At 40.1% G+C, this 15,891-nt stretch overlaps 2 protein-coding genes across 3 annotated transcripts in view; one reads left to right on the top strand and one right to left on the bottom strand.

Moving 5' to 3' along the window:
* CCNI2 (cyclin I family member 2) overlaps positions 1-1,781 on the top strand; it is a 55,592-nt gene extending 53,811 nt beyond the window's left edge. The window contains exon 5 of the mRNA XM_089673051.1: positions 1,623-1,781. Within this exon, the coding sequence (XP_089529177.1) occupies positions 1,623-1,781 (159 nt within the window). The remainder of the gene's footprint in view (positions 1-1,622) is intronic.
* SEPTIN8 (septin 8) overlaps positions 1,572-15,891 on the bottom strand; it is a 160,358-nt gene continuing 146,038 nt past the window's right edge. For both annotated transcript variants that reach the window (XM_089673049.1, XM_089673048.1), the window contains exon 10: positions 1,572-3,355. In XM_089673049.1, the coding sequence (XP_089529175.1) occupies positions 3,193-3,355 (163 nt within the window). In that variant the 3' untranslated portion in view covers positions 1,572-3,192. The remainder of the gene's footprint in view (positions 3,356-15,891) is intronic.

Here is a 15,891-nt window from a genome sequence, read left to right as displayed (position 1 = left end):
GCACTAGATTTGGATTGCATGGGTATTCACACCTATGCGATCCGAATCTGAACATCACACCGTGATTTGCAGACCACTTTCAGGGCGTTAACTTTAACATACACTCCCAAAGCGGTTCGCATGAACGGGGTGTGATTCTGATGCGGTGCGGAATTCGCACAGAAAACTCTGCAAATTCTGCACCGCATCAGTGTGAACCAGGGCTCGATCTCCAAATACAGAAAGGTTTCTTCACAGTAAGAGCTGTGAGCCTGTGGAGTAGACTCCCTCAAGAGTTGGTTCTGGCCAGCTCAGTGGATTGTTTTAAAAAAGGGCCTGGATTCTTTCCTAGATGTATATAACTGGATACTAATATTTTATAGGTAAAGTTGATCCAGGGAATATCCGACTTGCCTCTCGGGGAGGGGGGGGGGGGTTGGGATCAGGAGGGAATTTTGCTGGGGTTTTTTGCCTTCCTTTTGAATCAATTGTGGGTATAGGATTTATAACTTTTTTTTTTTTTTTTTTTTAACTGGATGGACACTTTTTGTCTTTTTCAGTCAGACTAACCATGTAGCTATGTAATGCAGGCCATAGGTGGGTCGAACATCGCCGATTTTTCAAATGATACACAAAAAATTGGTCGTTCGTTCGACCGACGTTACCACCAACGATGAAAAAAATCGGCCGACTAAATCATAAAGTTCACCCCATAACTCCTGTCCCTTGCAGGTCACGGCTCATGCGCCGTTTTTTTTTTTTTTTATCAAAACGATCGGCCGATTTGACCATCATTGCCGGGAAGATCGGCCGTGAATTTTCCAACATGACCAATCTCAAAGTGCAGAAAAACGGCCGACCAGTTAACACACTGACAGTGCAAAAATCGGCCAAATTACGAACAGTCTATGGCTGGCATAAAACTTCCTGGCTAGAAGAGAAAAAAGCCTAAAAAAAATGCAGCCATCACATCTAAAGACTGGTAAGCTTTTTAAATATGTGCTGAGGGAAAACAGTGGAGGTTGCCTGGTCATCATGCTGTTTCTAGTGGCTTTAGTAATTTGAGTTACTCAGGAAGCATTGAAATTATTTGGTCAACTAGCAAGTTAGGTGAAGGTTAGCAGTAGCAGCTTTTTAGCACGCATTTACCTGTCGATTTTTCTAATCTATTCTAATTTTCTATTCCCCCTGATGGACAGACATGATCAGTGCAGGTGGTCACTGTGGGGAAGAGGGTGTGGCCAAGCTCCCTATCTGGCAGAAGTAAAGGCCCTAATTATAGCAAAACCTGAGATCTAGTAGCTTTCTTGGCATTCAGAAATCAATTGGGGATTACAAGAGGTGTGTGTGCTTTTGTCATTTATTCCATTTGGAACCTTTGATGTACTTGACAGGTTTGCTATAAAGTTGGTGATCTCAGGTAAATTGTGTGCTGTTTGGTTTTTTTTTTTGTTTTTTTTTATTCCACTATATGGAAACTTGATTGAATTCCATTTCTCTCATGACAAAGATTCTGGTTCTGCAAGTGTGTTGATGACTCTTAACATTTGTGTTTTATGAATCTTAATTTTTCATGGAGACAGTGCACAGAATTTGGCTAAACGTTTTTTTTCTTTTTATTGAATTAAATCTATTTATTACAGATAATCCCATCATTGAAGAATCTTGCAGTGCAAAGTGACTGCCTATACTCATCTGCTGAAATTCTAAGGATGGAAAGGATCATACTGGATAAACTGCAATGGGATTTGTACACAGCCACACCAGTTGACTTCCTGAACATTGTAAGTATAGCAAAATGATTGGTGGATAATGTAAACAAGAGACGTGTATGCACAACCATGTTACAGAGCTGGACTTGAGAAGCTATTGTCACTGACCTGTATGAACAAAGAAAACTATCGTCTCTTTTAATTAAGGAAAAAAAAAAACTATTCTTTCACTTTAAAATTCTAAACAATGTTGCAAAAATATTTAACTCTTTACTTTTTTTTTCAACAACACTGTACATAGAAAGCTGTCAGGTTTTGGATAAATTGTATACTTGTTACCAAGAAAACTTCCAGTTTTGATAAGATTGAAGCTCATATGACATCAGTCTGGTACTTGTCACATGAGTTTGAAAGGACAAAGAATGCCCTTTTTTTCCCTTCTCTGCTAGAAACATTCTAGCAGAAAAAGATGCGTTGGTATTATTACATTGTAGTAGTAGTATTATTACTATAATGTTAAGGCAAAAACTGTATGGTACAGGAACACAACAAACCTTTTCACACAAAACAAATTTACACGCATTGTCTGCTGTCAATTATTTCTTAACAGAACAGAATACAGACTACTTATCCAGCCTCTTGAGGAAGATTACCCTGATACATCTAATCATAAAGCTTTTGCTTAAGTGTTCGCAAACCCTGTATGTTCATATACGTGCTACAGTTTCCTTAGGGGTAGTTGTTTAAGATCTCCAGACAGGACACTATTTATGACTACGTTCCTGCATCCACTTTTTTTTTTTTTTTTTTTTTTTTTACTTGCCAAGCAGTTCTACAGTGCACAATAAAAAAAAAAAAAACTTTAAAGGTGCACACATCCTTCTATAAGGTATGGTTGCTGGCACTCTTGCCTGGAGTTCTTTACCTAATACTGTCTTCTTTTTAGCTCATTTGGCTGCAGTAATGCAGCTTTTTCTTGCTCATTGTTCAGTGACCATATTGTTTAGACTGCAGTAATGCGGTCTGCAGAATCGCCAAATTGCTAAATTGGCCTGCAGTTACTATTCTGCTTTCAGTATGGTTTCAAACAGATTCGTTCTGAAATCTGTGGTACAGGTCTTGGTACACTAACAAAACAAGTATTCACATTTTAGAAAATGGGGAAAACCTGTGGTTGCTTGCTTGAAATATAAGCAAAGATTACGCAAGTAGCCAAGGAACAAAACACACAAAAATAGTTTGGTTGTGTTCTTGGGGAACACATTGTTACATTCAGTTATAAGCTCAATAGTCTGACGTATAATTACAGCATGTACTGACACAAAGAAATGGCCACAACTCAGCCTTCCTGATGTCAACTGCATTTCTTGTTTATCACATTTGGTCAACAAAGGTGAAAGATGGAGACAATCGACCTTGATATGATACATTTTGGGTTTTTTTTTCTGCAGTTCCATGCCATGGTGATGTTCAGCTGGCCTCATCTCTTTGGCAGCTTCTCTCAAATGAATCCTTCTCGCCACGTGGCACTCTTAACCAGGCAACTACAGCACTGCATGGCATGCCACCAGTTACTGCAGTTTAGGGGTTCCACGCTGGCCTTGGCAATTATCACCTTGGAGTTGGAAAGGATGGCAGCTGACTGGTTCCCTGTTATGACTGACCTGATGAAGAAAACACAAGTAATCAAAACACATTTAAAATATATATTTATTTATTTTTCGGTTTGTTGGTTTTCACTTGCTTCATGTTCTCAGATGATTTCCTGGCCTAAGAGGTGTAATTTGGACCTGTAGGGGTATTCATGCTAAAATGTGTCACAGCTAATTATCATTAGTGTCTAATAGATTTTTATTAAAACCTCATATAACTTGACTGGAGCAAATGGTAACAACATTCTATAGAGCTGTCCATGGGCAGCTTAATGGTTGATATGATTTATGAGAAGACCTCAAGACTCCTATCTGCGTTTTACTGTATATAGGTGTGGTGTTGTAATATCGACTGTGCAGAATAGTATAAGGTAATTTTCAGTGTTTGGCTAACTGCATTGCTACTAACAAATGCTTCTTGAGCAAATTCATGGGAAAGTGTTAATGGTTGTCTGTGTTAGGGTTTATGGCTGGGGAAGACATGTTTACAGGAGATGAAATGGTGTGTAAGGAATAAATAGAGAAGATGGGAGGAAAGAAATGGCATGTGGGGAGAGGGGAGGAGGAAAAGTGGGAAATTGTAAAGAAAAAGGTGGGTGGAGATCTTTTGGTGGGGGAGAATCTTAGATGGTTAGCAAGACTGGATTTAAATGGTCAGGTAGTGTTCCACCCATGGAGACCAGATCGGTCTAGTAACGCATCTTTACAGCAGCAGGGACTACAGCTAAAGGTTGAAAGTCTCACTGCCAGGTAAAACTGACCAAAATTTTCTAAAATGTCAAAGTATTCTTGTTTACATACTAAATTAAAATGTTCTATGAATTGGTACCTATAAGTCCCAATAACCAAACTGTTTGTTTTCGTCTATATACTTTTCAAGAGTTGGATGACTAGGGGACCAGTGATTGTGTGGTTTTTTTTTTTTTTTCTTTTTTTAAATCGAATAATGTTTTGGTGCTTACTACAACTGTGCAGTGTTTTGCCCAATACGCCTCATACGGTTTCCAGGATGCTGTGTCTATGCCTAAATACTATTATAATTGTATGATAAACTTGCACCCCAAACCTTACAATCTTGTGTAGTTGGCTTTCACAGCAGCTACGTTGGACTGGTCTTCAATGAATTTGAATTTAATAACATCACTTTGGGCACCTGTGCTGTTTTTATAGTATTTTGTCACATTTGGAAAACTTCAGCTTTCAACTCTTGAAATGAAAGCGTGTTTTGTGAGACTCTTAGCCTAGTACTATACCATGCAAACTTTTCCCTGTAAGTTTCAAAGTCTGAATCTGTGTACAGGTGGCACAGTATTATTCTAGCAAAGTAAAAGAACCTAGATAAGTGACTACTTCATTGCAGTTATTCTTCCTAGACAGGATATAGGTCCTTTCCTTTTTTGTAAAGTGTGCCAAAACGGTTTATACCAGGCAAACTATCAAGCCCGTTAGTGTTGGGCTGCAGTAAGGTTAATGCCAAAGTATGGTGGCTGGGATGAGATTTGGAGGAACTGATAGTTGTCTTGTAGCAAGGTTTGGGGTTCAGCACAAAGAAATATATCAGTTTAGCCCCAAAAGCCAACAGATGTTGCCAAAGTTTTTTTTGTGAACTGGAGAAAAGATTTGGGAGAGAGATGGAAGGGTTTCTAAGTATTGTGAAGACCTCATCTGCACATTGGATTCCTTTTTTGATGGCGTCCTGCAACCTCTAATCCTGTAATCCCTGTTCTCTCTAAATAGTAAATCTATATTAATGTAAATTGAAGGTGAGTGTATTACTCTAATCCATTAGAGAAACTTTTGCACAAAGCCCCAGCGTTCAAGAACGTACAACAAATAATTCTAGGAAAAGGAGTCAAATGAATTCTGTATAGTAGAACTGGGTTCTTCAGTTACTTGGAGGTGTGTGTATATATGTATGGCAAAACAATTAACGGAACACTTTTTAATCAGAGTATAGCATCAAGTCAAACTCCTGGCATATTGATCTGGTCAGTTAAGTAGAGGGGGTTGTTAATCAGTTTCAGCTGCTTTGGTGTTGATTAACTTAACAGGTGCATTGGATGGGCAACAATGAGACAACCCCCAAAACAAGAATGGTTTTACAGGTAGAGGCCGCAGACATTTTTCCTTTACTCCTCTTTTCTGACTGTTTTCACTAGTTTTTGCATCTGGCTAGGGTCAGTGTCACTAATGGTTAGCATGAGGCGATACCTGGACCCTATAGAGGTTGCACAGGCAGTCCAACTCCTCCAGGATGGCATAATAATATGTGCCATTGCCAGAAGGTTTGCTTTGTCTCCCAGCACAGTCTCAAGAGCATGGAGGAGATTCCAGGAGACAGGCAGTTACTCTAGGAGAGCTGGACATGGCCATAGAAGGTCCTTATGCCATTAGCAGGACTGGTATCTGCTCCTTTTGTGCAAGGAGGAACAAGATGAGCACTGCCAGAGCCCTACAAAATTACCTCCCAGAAGGACACTGGTGTGAATGTCTCTGACCAAACAATCAGAAACCGACTTCATGAGGGTGGCCTGACGTCCTCTAGTGGGCCTTGTGCTCACTGCCTGGCACCATAGATCTAGATTGGCATTTGCCATTGAACACCAGAATTGGCAGGTCTGCCACTGATGCCCTGTGCTTTTCACAGATGAGAGCAAGTTCACCCTGAGCACACGTGACAGACATGAAAGGGTCTGGAGAAGTCATGGAGAACGTTATGCTGCCTGTAACATCGTTCAGCATGACCGTATTGGTGGTGGGTCAGTGATGGTCTGGGGAGGGATATCCATGGAGGGACGCACAGACCTCTACCAGCTAGACAATGGCACCCTGACTGCCATTCGGTATCTGGATGAAATCCTTGGACCCATTGTCAGACCCTACGTTGGTGCAGTGGGTCTTGGATTCCTCCTGGTGCACAATGCCCGGCCTCATGTGATGAGAGTATGTAGGTAGTTCCTGGAGGATGAAGGAATTTGTACCACTGAATGGCCCCCACGCTCGCCTGACCTAAATCCAATAGAACACCTCTAGGATATTATGTTTTGGTCCATCCGACGCCGCCAGGTTGTAACTCAGACTGTCCAGGAGTTCAGTGATGCCCTGGTTTCAGATCAGGGATGAAATACCACCCCAGGACACCATCTGATGTCTCATTAGGAGCATGTCAGGCATGCATAAAAGCACGTGGGTGCCACACAAACTGAGTACCATTTTGAGTTCCTGCAATTAAATTTCAGCAAAATGGACTAGCATACTGCATTTTTTTTCTTTTTTTAAAATTTACTTTGCTTTGCTGAGTGTCTTTACAATGACAAATCAACCTACAGAGGACTGATGATAGGGTATCCTTGCATTCCGAACACATTACCCAGCCCATATCCGTATAGATATCAAGCTTGGTATTTTTCCCCATTGAGATCTGATGTGTTTTCTGTGTGCGTGTGTGTAACGCGTCACCATTTTTCTAGGTAAATATAAAGGTGCTATTGACATGCTGTTTTCATCATGTCAGTAACCACCCATGCAATCCATACATACCAAGAAACCAAAACAAGTTCAGAAATTTTTTTTTTTTTTTTTGTAATCAAATGGAATGACAGGGAAAAAGTGTTGAACACGCTAACTGAAATTTATTTTATTCATACAAAATTCTTTGTTGGTAATGACAGCTTCAAGAAGCCTCCTGCATGGAGAAACTAGTCGCATGAATTGCTCAGGTGTGATTTTGGCCCATTCTTCCACAGTCTTCAAATCCTTGAAGGTTCTGTGGGCCTCTTCTATGAACTCTGATCTTTACTGTAGTTCTTTCCATAGATTTTCTATTGGATTCAAGTCAGGTGATTGGCTGGGCCATTTTAGCAGCTTTATTTTCTTTCTTTGAAACGAGTTGAGTTTCCTTTGCTTTGTTTGGGATCATTGTCTTGCTGAAATATCCACCCTCATTTCATCTTCATCATCCTGGTAGATGGCAGCAGATTTTTATCAAGAATGTCTTGGTACATTTTTCCATTAATCTTTCAATGAAATGAAGGCTTCCAGTACCGTATGCTGAAAAACATCCCCATACCATGATGATCCCACCTCCAAACTTCACTGTTGGTATGGTGTTTTTGGGGTGATGTGTAGTGGCATTTGACCTCCAAACATGGTGTGTATTATGGCATCCAAGCAGTTCAATTTTGGTCTCATCTGACCAGACTTTCCCAGTATTTCACAGACTTGTTGTGCAGCAAACTTTAAATGAGCTTCTACATGCTTTTTCTTCAGCAATGGAGTCAGCAATGGAGTCTTCCGTGGTGAGCGTGCATATAGGCCATGTGGTTGCGTTCATTACTTTTCTTTTGAAACCATTGTATCTGCTAATTCCATGTCTTTCTGAAGTTCTCCACAAGTGGTCCTTGGCTCTTGGACAACTCTTCTGATTCTTTTCACTCCTCTGTCAGATCTTGTGAGGAGCACCTGGTTTTGGCCAGTTTATGGTGAATTGATGCTCTTTCCATTTTGGAGTATGACCCCAACAGTGCTCACTGGAACATTCAGTTTAGAAATCCTTCTTCTCTAACCAATTCCATCAGTATGTTTTGCAATAATGAGGCTGCGAAGGTCTTGAGAGCCTTTTTGCTTTTACCTATCATGAGATGTTTGTGTGACACCTTGGTAATGGCACCTTTTTTTATAGGATATATCGGTTGAGTCTGAACCAGCTGATATTTGCACTGACAAGGGGCAGGATTGCTTTCTAATTACTGATTGCAGCCGGTGTCTTGGCTGTCCATGCTGTGTTTTTATTTATTTATTTTTTCTTCCATCCCTTCGTGTGTTCAATACTTTTTCCTGCGTCATTCCATTTTATTACACATAACCTAACCTTAATATTAACATAACCTCTTCTTGGGTCCCCTGCTGGTGGTCCTCGCTCCTTCTCTAGGTCTGCCACTATAGAAAGCTGCTTCCTATCCTACGTGCTTGATCCCAAGCCCCGCTGCCTCTGCAGACGGACCCTGCACTTGATCAAGTGAAGGCTCAGGTAAGTTTAGGGGGTGACACCTAAACCTTTTTTCTTTTCTTTTTTTTTTTTATTTTTAACCATGCAAGGAATGCATGAAGGTTTAGATCACATTTATGGCAAGTATGCATACACCATATAAATGTTTTTTGTTTTGTTTTTTCTGGAATTACAAGGGAGCTGTGTGGCCATTTAGACAGAAATGCACAGGTTTTAATATTGCTGATTTATCTTTTCATAATGGGGAAAAATAATAAAACAATGTCTCCTTGCAGGTTGATGGAACCATTTTCATTCATTGTAAAGAACTAGTTGGTCAATGCCTTGAAGCCCCATCCAATCCTGTCTACATATTAATCCCAGCTGGTAAAAGTGTCACCCCTGACGAGGAGCAAATCTCTTGCTGCATTCCTTCAACCAGCTGTTGTCCACCAGTCACCCGGGTAGGGATGAAGGAAACTCCGTCCGACAACTCTGGCAATAAGTTTGCTCATGAAAGTGTAATGGAGACAGATGACTTTTATGATGGCTTTCAGCATCTTTATAATGAAGAGTGTATTCCAAACCCTGAGGCAATGACAGAGGTCCTGGTAGATGCAAAGTCACAATTAGAGGAAGAAGGCAGCAGACAGTGTCCCCTGTTACAGCCACCACAAACAGTCTAGTAGGTATTTGTTGCACGATTACTGCCAAAAGCCATTAGAGGTTTTCCAAGTGATTCCAGAACCATACTACTTCTTTTTTTTTTTTTTTTTTTTTTTTTTTTTTTTTGTCGTCCTGCCAAACTAATGCATTTGTTTAATCCGTCTAATACAAACCAAATTTAAGGTGCAGGAGAGGCCTAAAAGAAACCTGTCATGACTGAAATATGTAGGCCATTGCTGACTACTTTTGGCTGTCATGTCTGCTTTAGCTTCAGCATTTTTTTTGAGACATTGAAAGGGCAAAAATGAAGATTAGGAGTTCTGACTTTCAATTGTTACATGATTGTTTTGGATCTCTGACTTGGAAATATTACATGCAGTCCACAATGAGGCCAGGAATGGCATCCTACACATTTCTTTTGTAACAATTATAGTTTTAATGGTTCTAGAATGTGTTACAAATGTTCACTCTGTATTGTAGATTAGGGCTTCTTTTGGCTATAAGGACTTTTTTTTTGTGAAAGAACTGGTCTTGTCTACGGGAACCAGAATCTTGTGTTGATTTGGCCAGGGCAGTATGGGAGAAGAAAAATCTGGCAGAATTGTGGGACCTGTGGCCTTTTTCCAATTTAGGCTCAATACACAAAGCTGTACCACAAGGATAAGGACCTTCATAGCCATGTGACTGTAGTTTCCAAACCACCTCCTTTTCCCTGTATATTGTGATGTGAATTGATCCTTTTGACAGGCCTAATGTGTGCCAGCAACTTTGTGTGATAGTTGGTTCACCTCTACCACAAATTGCCTATACAGGTAAGGGGTGTCTGTAGATGAACACAAACTGTGCAGCCTTGTCTAAGTTGAATGCCCTGCTGTAGGTGTAGGCCATTTCTGTACCTCATGAAAACTGAATGGAATACTCCCTGGATGTTGCTAAGAGAAGCCTAGCTCTTAATACTCACCTTCACCATCATGGGACCATCTCGCCTTCTCTCCCTGATGCAGTTGCTCTGAGCACAGCATTTGAGAACTTGGTCCTCTGATGGAGGAGGTGAGCAGTAATGACTAGGCCCCTTCAGGAAGTGTGTAAATGGCCTACACCTAGAGCAAGGGCATCATTCAATTTTGGTCAGAGCTGCACAGTTTATCTACAGATGCTCCTTGTCTGCATAGGCAGTTTTTGGTAAAGGTGAGCTAACCTTTTATCAGTATGCTAAACCTAATCAGTTCTCAAAACGTTAGTTTTACGTGTACTGCAGTTGCTGAGGGATGAGTGAGCAATTGCCTTCCATGTTGAACACTGTCACTTTTTTTTTTTTTCTATTTTTCATACAAAAGTAATGAGCCTCTCTGCTCACATCTTAAAAAAGATGGTGCTTGTTGGGAAGAAAATTTGTGGTGATTTGTCTTCTCATGCATGGCCAAGTCCTACAGATTTGTGCTTCCTGGGACAACTACATACATTTTAATACCAGAAACAAGAGGCCAGGCTGTCTTGCCTTTTCATATAGTTATGTGACAGACCAAAAGTAACTTTCAGGACTCGATGGTCATTGTCATCTGAGGTCTTCCTATTACCATTTGTGCTTTCCATGCAGCCTGGCTCTAATGCTAAAATAAAACACTCAGGGGTTTCATAGTTTGTGTTTTCTAAGAAGCACAGGAAAGATCTACATAACATTTCATAAACTGTTTTGTGAGTGTGTCCGTTTATCGCCTGACTGTTAGTGCTGTGTGCACACGCACATTTTGATTATTACAGAAAACAATTGTCAGCACCTTGTTTTAGGATTCGCAATATAGTTCTGTTTTATATTTGAGTCTATCGCATTTATAGTATTATGCAGTTATGGTTAATGATTTGTTTAACACGGTTAATTTAGCAAGCAGTCTAATGCTTGCAAGAATTCCATCCTTGTAGTATTTTTTAATATTGGCATTCTATATAATGTCTTTTTACATATGTATTTCTGTTTTGCTTATATTTTAATTTGTATGTGCCATATAATGGACTTGCACATTTTTGTTTGAGGCAGCTAATGATCATTTTACACTTTTTTTTGTTTTTTTTTTGTTTATAAAAGTCATTTTTAAGTAGGATATGTTGTAGGAATGCTCTGATTCGATTTTTTTTTTTTTTTTCCTGACAAAGATTGTGAAATGTTACAGAAAATTGTGAAAAGTGAATTCTGTGAGTTCAAACATATTTATCCAATTGTTCTTTTAAGAAGCTTCATTAAAGCAAGGACAGTCTGCAAAAAGCTGTGAATACAGTTGTTTCATTTTATGATGAAACGTTTTCAAAGTGTTTGGAGCAATAAAACTTGGAAGTTAAGCTCATGTGTTGCCTATTAGGGGAATTGGTAAGGCAGTGCAAAGTGTTGACTGTAGCAAATCCATCTACTGTACTGGAAGATGCGTAAACACTGCTATTTGCACTGGTTATTGATTTCTTGTATAATTGTATGCATGTAGGGGGGGTTTTTGTATTTATTTTTAAAAGTATTTTCATGTGCCTGAATTTTATATATAATTCTACTTGTTTCTAACTGTGAATTCTTTGCTAGCTTTTGTAAAAAGAAAATGTAATGTCTATCCTAAATGTTTGCATACATTGTTTTTGTTTCATTGAATAAAAATTGGAGCTGAAAGATTTATTCTACGTTTTTTACTCCTGTTTTAAATTTGTAACACTTGACTGTATTGAAACTTCGGCCACTACTGGCAGGGTCAATGTCAGCCTGACTGGTTTTACGAATGTGTTTTAAGTTGTTTTTTTTTTTTTTTTTTTTTTTCTTCTTATAATCCCTTAGTGACAGGGTTGTATTTAAATCTCAGATTGTCTGTCTCATGATTTTCTGAAGTGGTCAACAGTCTTAGGCTACATACACACCGGTGTAAAAAAAAAAAGCCTGATCTGGTGCGCATTGATGCGTGTATGTAGGTATGTTCATGTGTGTAAGGATGTGGATAGAATATTCATTTGTGCCATCCACTTGGCTGAAATTATGTGCACATATGCATAAATTATGCAAGTACACTTTTCTCTGAATGCAGCTTTGGGGCTCATTTTGTTTGTGTCCCTAATCACTGCTTTAAAAAGCAAATCCCAAAGGTTAAGCACCGCTGATGTACATTGTGAAGAGTGAGGACCACTTAAGTGGTTTGGGGGAGAAGAGGTGAAGCCAGCTTTCAACAGTTGCAGGAGAAAAATGGAGAGAATTGGTTCCTGTATATGCCACCCCCGCCATCTCTCCTGTTCATGTGTACTGTAAAACACAATGTGAGAGGAGCATGGGGTGGGGTCAACATTGTGACCCTGACACTACACCAGTGATTGGGGGTGTGCAGTATGACATGTCTCCCAACACCCCCCCCCCCTCCCCAATATGCCCATTACAAAACTATGTGTTTAATAGACTGACCTTTTTTTTTCTTTTCCAGCTTCTGCTGGCATCACAAGGCTGCTAGAAAGATCCCAGGCGATGTGCAGTTAGTATCACTCTGCCTGAGACAGGAGCCAGTGCTACAGAGGAAGCTTGCAGCTTCCATTCCCTTGGCGGCTGCTTGCTTCCTCTGCTGCCGGAGCCAGCTCCATGCACTCTGATGCTCTGGGATGGTGGGTCAACAGCATGAGGACACGGGCCACAGGTTAAGCACCCCTGATGTACATGCACACCCTGACTAATAATGAGCTGTGTTTAGAGGCATTAAAAAGTTAAATGCTTCTAAAAGTGGCTTTTTTTTTTTCTTCTGTGCATGTAGCCTTATGCAGTAGCAGGAATGGGCATTCCACGGTATCCTCTTAGCACTCTGCAACATTACAGTAATTCACCAAGTGAGAGGCTGCAGCAAAAGGTTCTGTGTTTAAATATTTGTGAATACAGTTGGCAACTGCATAGGATGTACATGATTTTGTCATCTGAGACCGTCTCGGTTCAGTAAGACGATTACCTTGGTTAGTGCATAAACAAAGATGGCACTTGTTTACTGAAGATAAAAGCAGAGGAAGGCCTTGTCAGGGTAGTACAGTGGTTTTTGTGTTTATGTAATAAAGACTAAGAGCAACACTTAAAGACATTCACATCTTTGCGATAAAGTACTCACATTAATGCATGTTTTGCCAGTACATGGCAATGCGACTTCTCTCTGTGCATTGTGGGTGCTATTCATTGTGAATGACACACCAGCACTTTGTACAGTAGAGCTGCTTTGCCAAAAAAGTGATGTTTTCATCTTATGTGATGTCCTAACGAATGGACTGCCTTTAGCCACTTGACTACCAACCCATTTCTGACACTTCTCATATACATGATTATTACTTAGAACCCCCAAACATATTTCTGAAAAAAGTTGAAATGTTGGTTGTTGCAATTTCTTGGAAACTTGTTTTTAATGAATTTTAGTGCACACAAAGTTTAATACCCATGTTTGGTAAAATATATAAAAGTATTTATGCCAAGTAAATACATATGACATGCTTTAAAATTAACTGGTGACAAACTACGGTACTTAAAAATCTCCATGGGAGATGCTTTAGAGTTCCACAGGTCGTTTGGTGCTACAATTATTGCTTCTCTCTAATCACAGCAATACCTCACATATGGTGTGATTGCCATTTACATATGTTCAATGTGCTATCAACTTTATTGCTATCACAAGGTATGAACAACATCCCTTGTGATTGGCTGGAGCAGTGACAGGTCCTCTTTATGAGGAAATCTGGGGTCTATTAGACCTCTGGTCTCTCCTCTGCCTTTGAAAAGCATCTGATCAATCCGAGATCGGCTTGATCAGATGCTTTCGCAAGCTGGTAACCGCTTGTAAACAGGAAGTGACAAAATCCTTGTCACTTCTGGTTTCATAGACCATAGAGATGATGGGGAACTTTTGTACCTCCCTCATCTCTATCAGACTTCAGTCTTGGGATCTCTGGTGATATGAGAGAGCCTGGGGGGAGGGACCACCTTTTTGCTGCATGTAAAAGCAATCCAGCGGCTATTTAACCATTCAGATAATTTTAAAATGTTCAGCATTGCTGTCTAAAAAAAAAAAAAAATAAATAAATATAATCAGGCTCCTGACTACAACTGCAGTCATGGCTCAGGTAGAACCAATTAAACCAGAACGTACGTCCATCTGAGGCAAGTGGTTAATAAAACTGTGGTAATGAATAAGCGCTGTCTTTAGCGTGAAACGCGTTTACCTGCCATTCCCCCACTGTATTTCCACTGTCTGTATTGGTTTTATCTTGGTTCAATAAAGTGGATTGTTCCGAGTGCAGCCAATCGGACGTCCTTTGTTCTCATCTATGCAGCACAAGAGCTGGGTTGGCACCTACAGGAGGAGTTGTGCTTGGAGACTGGGAGTCTCTCTACCTTGAGCAGTGGTAAACCTATATGGTTAATGAAAGTCATGCCTCTGAGTGTTAGTGAACTGCTTCAATGTAAATGGCCCCTCAAGACAGCACTTAACCCCTTGGCGCCAGTGCCTCCCAACCCTTTAAGGGTTTCAGAAGCCACTCCGTGTCTAGGACCAGATGCCGGGATGCCGCACATTTGCGTTTGGCTGGTGCTAAGAAGTTAAAGTGGAACTTTAGTCAGGAAATTAAGTCCTGCTCAATCACTTCAGGCTGGCCCTTTTGCAGGTATAGTTTAAACAGTATAGGCACTTTTTAAAAATTTTACATAAAGTCCAGTAACATACTGTATCACCCTGCTCTGCACATGCTCAAGTGCCATTTTTTTATTTTTGCATCATACTGCAAATGTATAGGCTGATCAGCTGCCAGCCTAAAGATTTACTGCTTCCTAGGGGCTCTGGACTTTGGCAAAATGACAGCCTCCAGCAAGACTAAAGCATGCTAGAAGCAATTTACACATTTATTTTAGTAATATAATTTTGAATGTGGCATATGTGTTCCTTGCTAAAGAACATTTTTTTTATCAAGTTATGTGTAAAGTTCCTTTTTAACATGATGCATGTAATATGAAAATATTTGTGATGCTAGGTCAACTTTATTTGCACTAACCCATAGCAGCCAGTCTGCATTACATTATCCAGTCTAGTTTCAGTGGGGGGAATTATGTATCACTGCATTTAAGAATTGGCCCTTAAAACTAAACTTCAGTATGCGGTAATCCATGCAGCTAGGAGGAATCAGGTGCAGCCAGTACATCAATACAGTAATGCCTGCAGCAACAGCGATTGACATTTTTGCCTATACGTGAACCATTCCAGACAGTTAATTAGGTGCTGTGTGTTTGGAGGCTAGGCACAGCATAAGACACGAGTCTGAACTAGCCTTCCATTGTTCACAGTTCATGTACAAGTTGATAATACGACCTAATGCAATAAGGAATACGGCAAGTCATTTGTACCTGCAGAGACACAATATTGCCTTCAAAGCAGCACAACATACATAATTAGCTGCAGATGAATCCCAGAGTTTGCTGCAGATAACCCTTTCTCCTCCAAATGAAACAAGATGTGTTTTGGTTTTGTTTTTTTAACCACTTGCCTACTGGGCACTTATACCCCCTTCCTGCCCAGGCCAATTTTCAGCGCTGTCACACTTTGACAATTGTGCAGTCATACTATATTGTACCCATATGAAATTTTTATCTTTTTAGAGCTTTCTTTTGGTGGTAATCACTGCTGGGTTTGTTCAAATTTTTTGCTCTTTTTGTTTATTAGAATAGAAACAAAGAAACTATTTTTTGCACTAACATTTTGCAAATGGTGATTTTCACCTTCGCTGATGTGCGTTGAGGTGGCACTGACTGCACTGATGGGCCTTGATCATGCCGATCTGTTCTGACAGTTGCCGGTTATTGGCAGTATTTTCCTCATGCTGTGACAGCGTGAGGAAAGTGCAGCTGATAACCGGCAACTGT

Source organism: Staurois parvus, unplaced genomic scaffold (genome assembly GCF_062004578.1).
Source record: "Staurois parvus isolate SC_StPar_1 unplaced genomic scaffold, SC_StPar_1.0 ptg000133l, whole genome shotgun sequence".
Lineage (NCBI taxonomy): Eukaryota > Metazoa > Chordata > Amphibia > Anura > Ranidae > Staurois > Staurois parvus.
The sequence above is the reverse complement of the archived record's forward strand: the minus strand, read 5'-3'. Positions and strand labels throughout refer to the sequence as shown.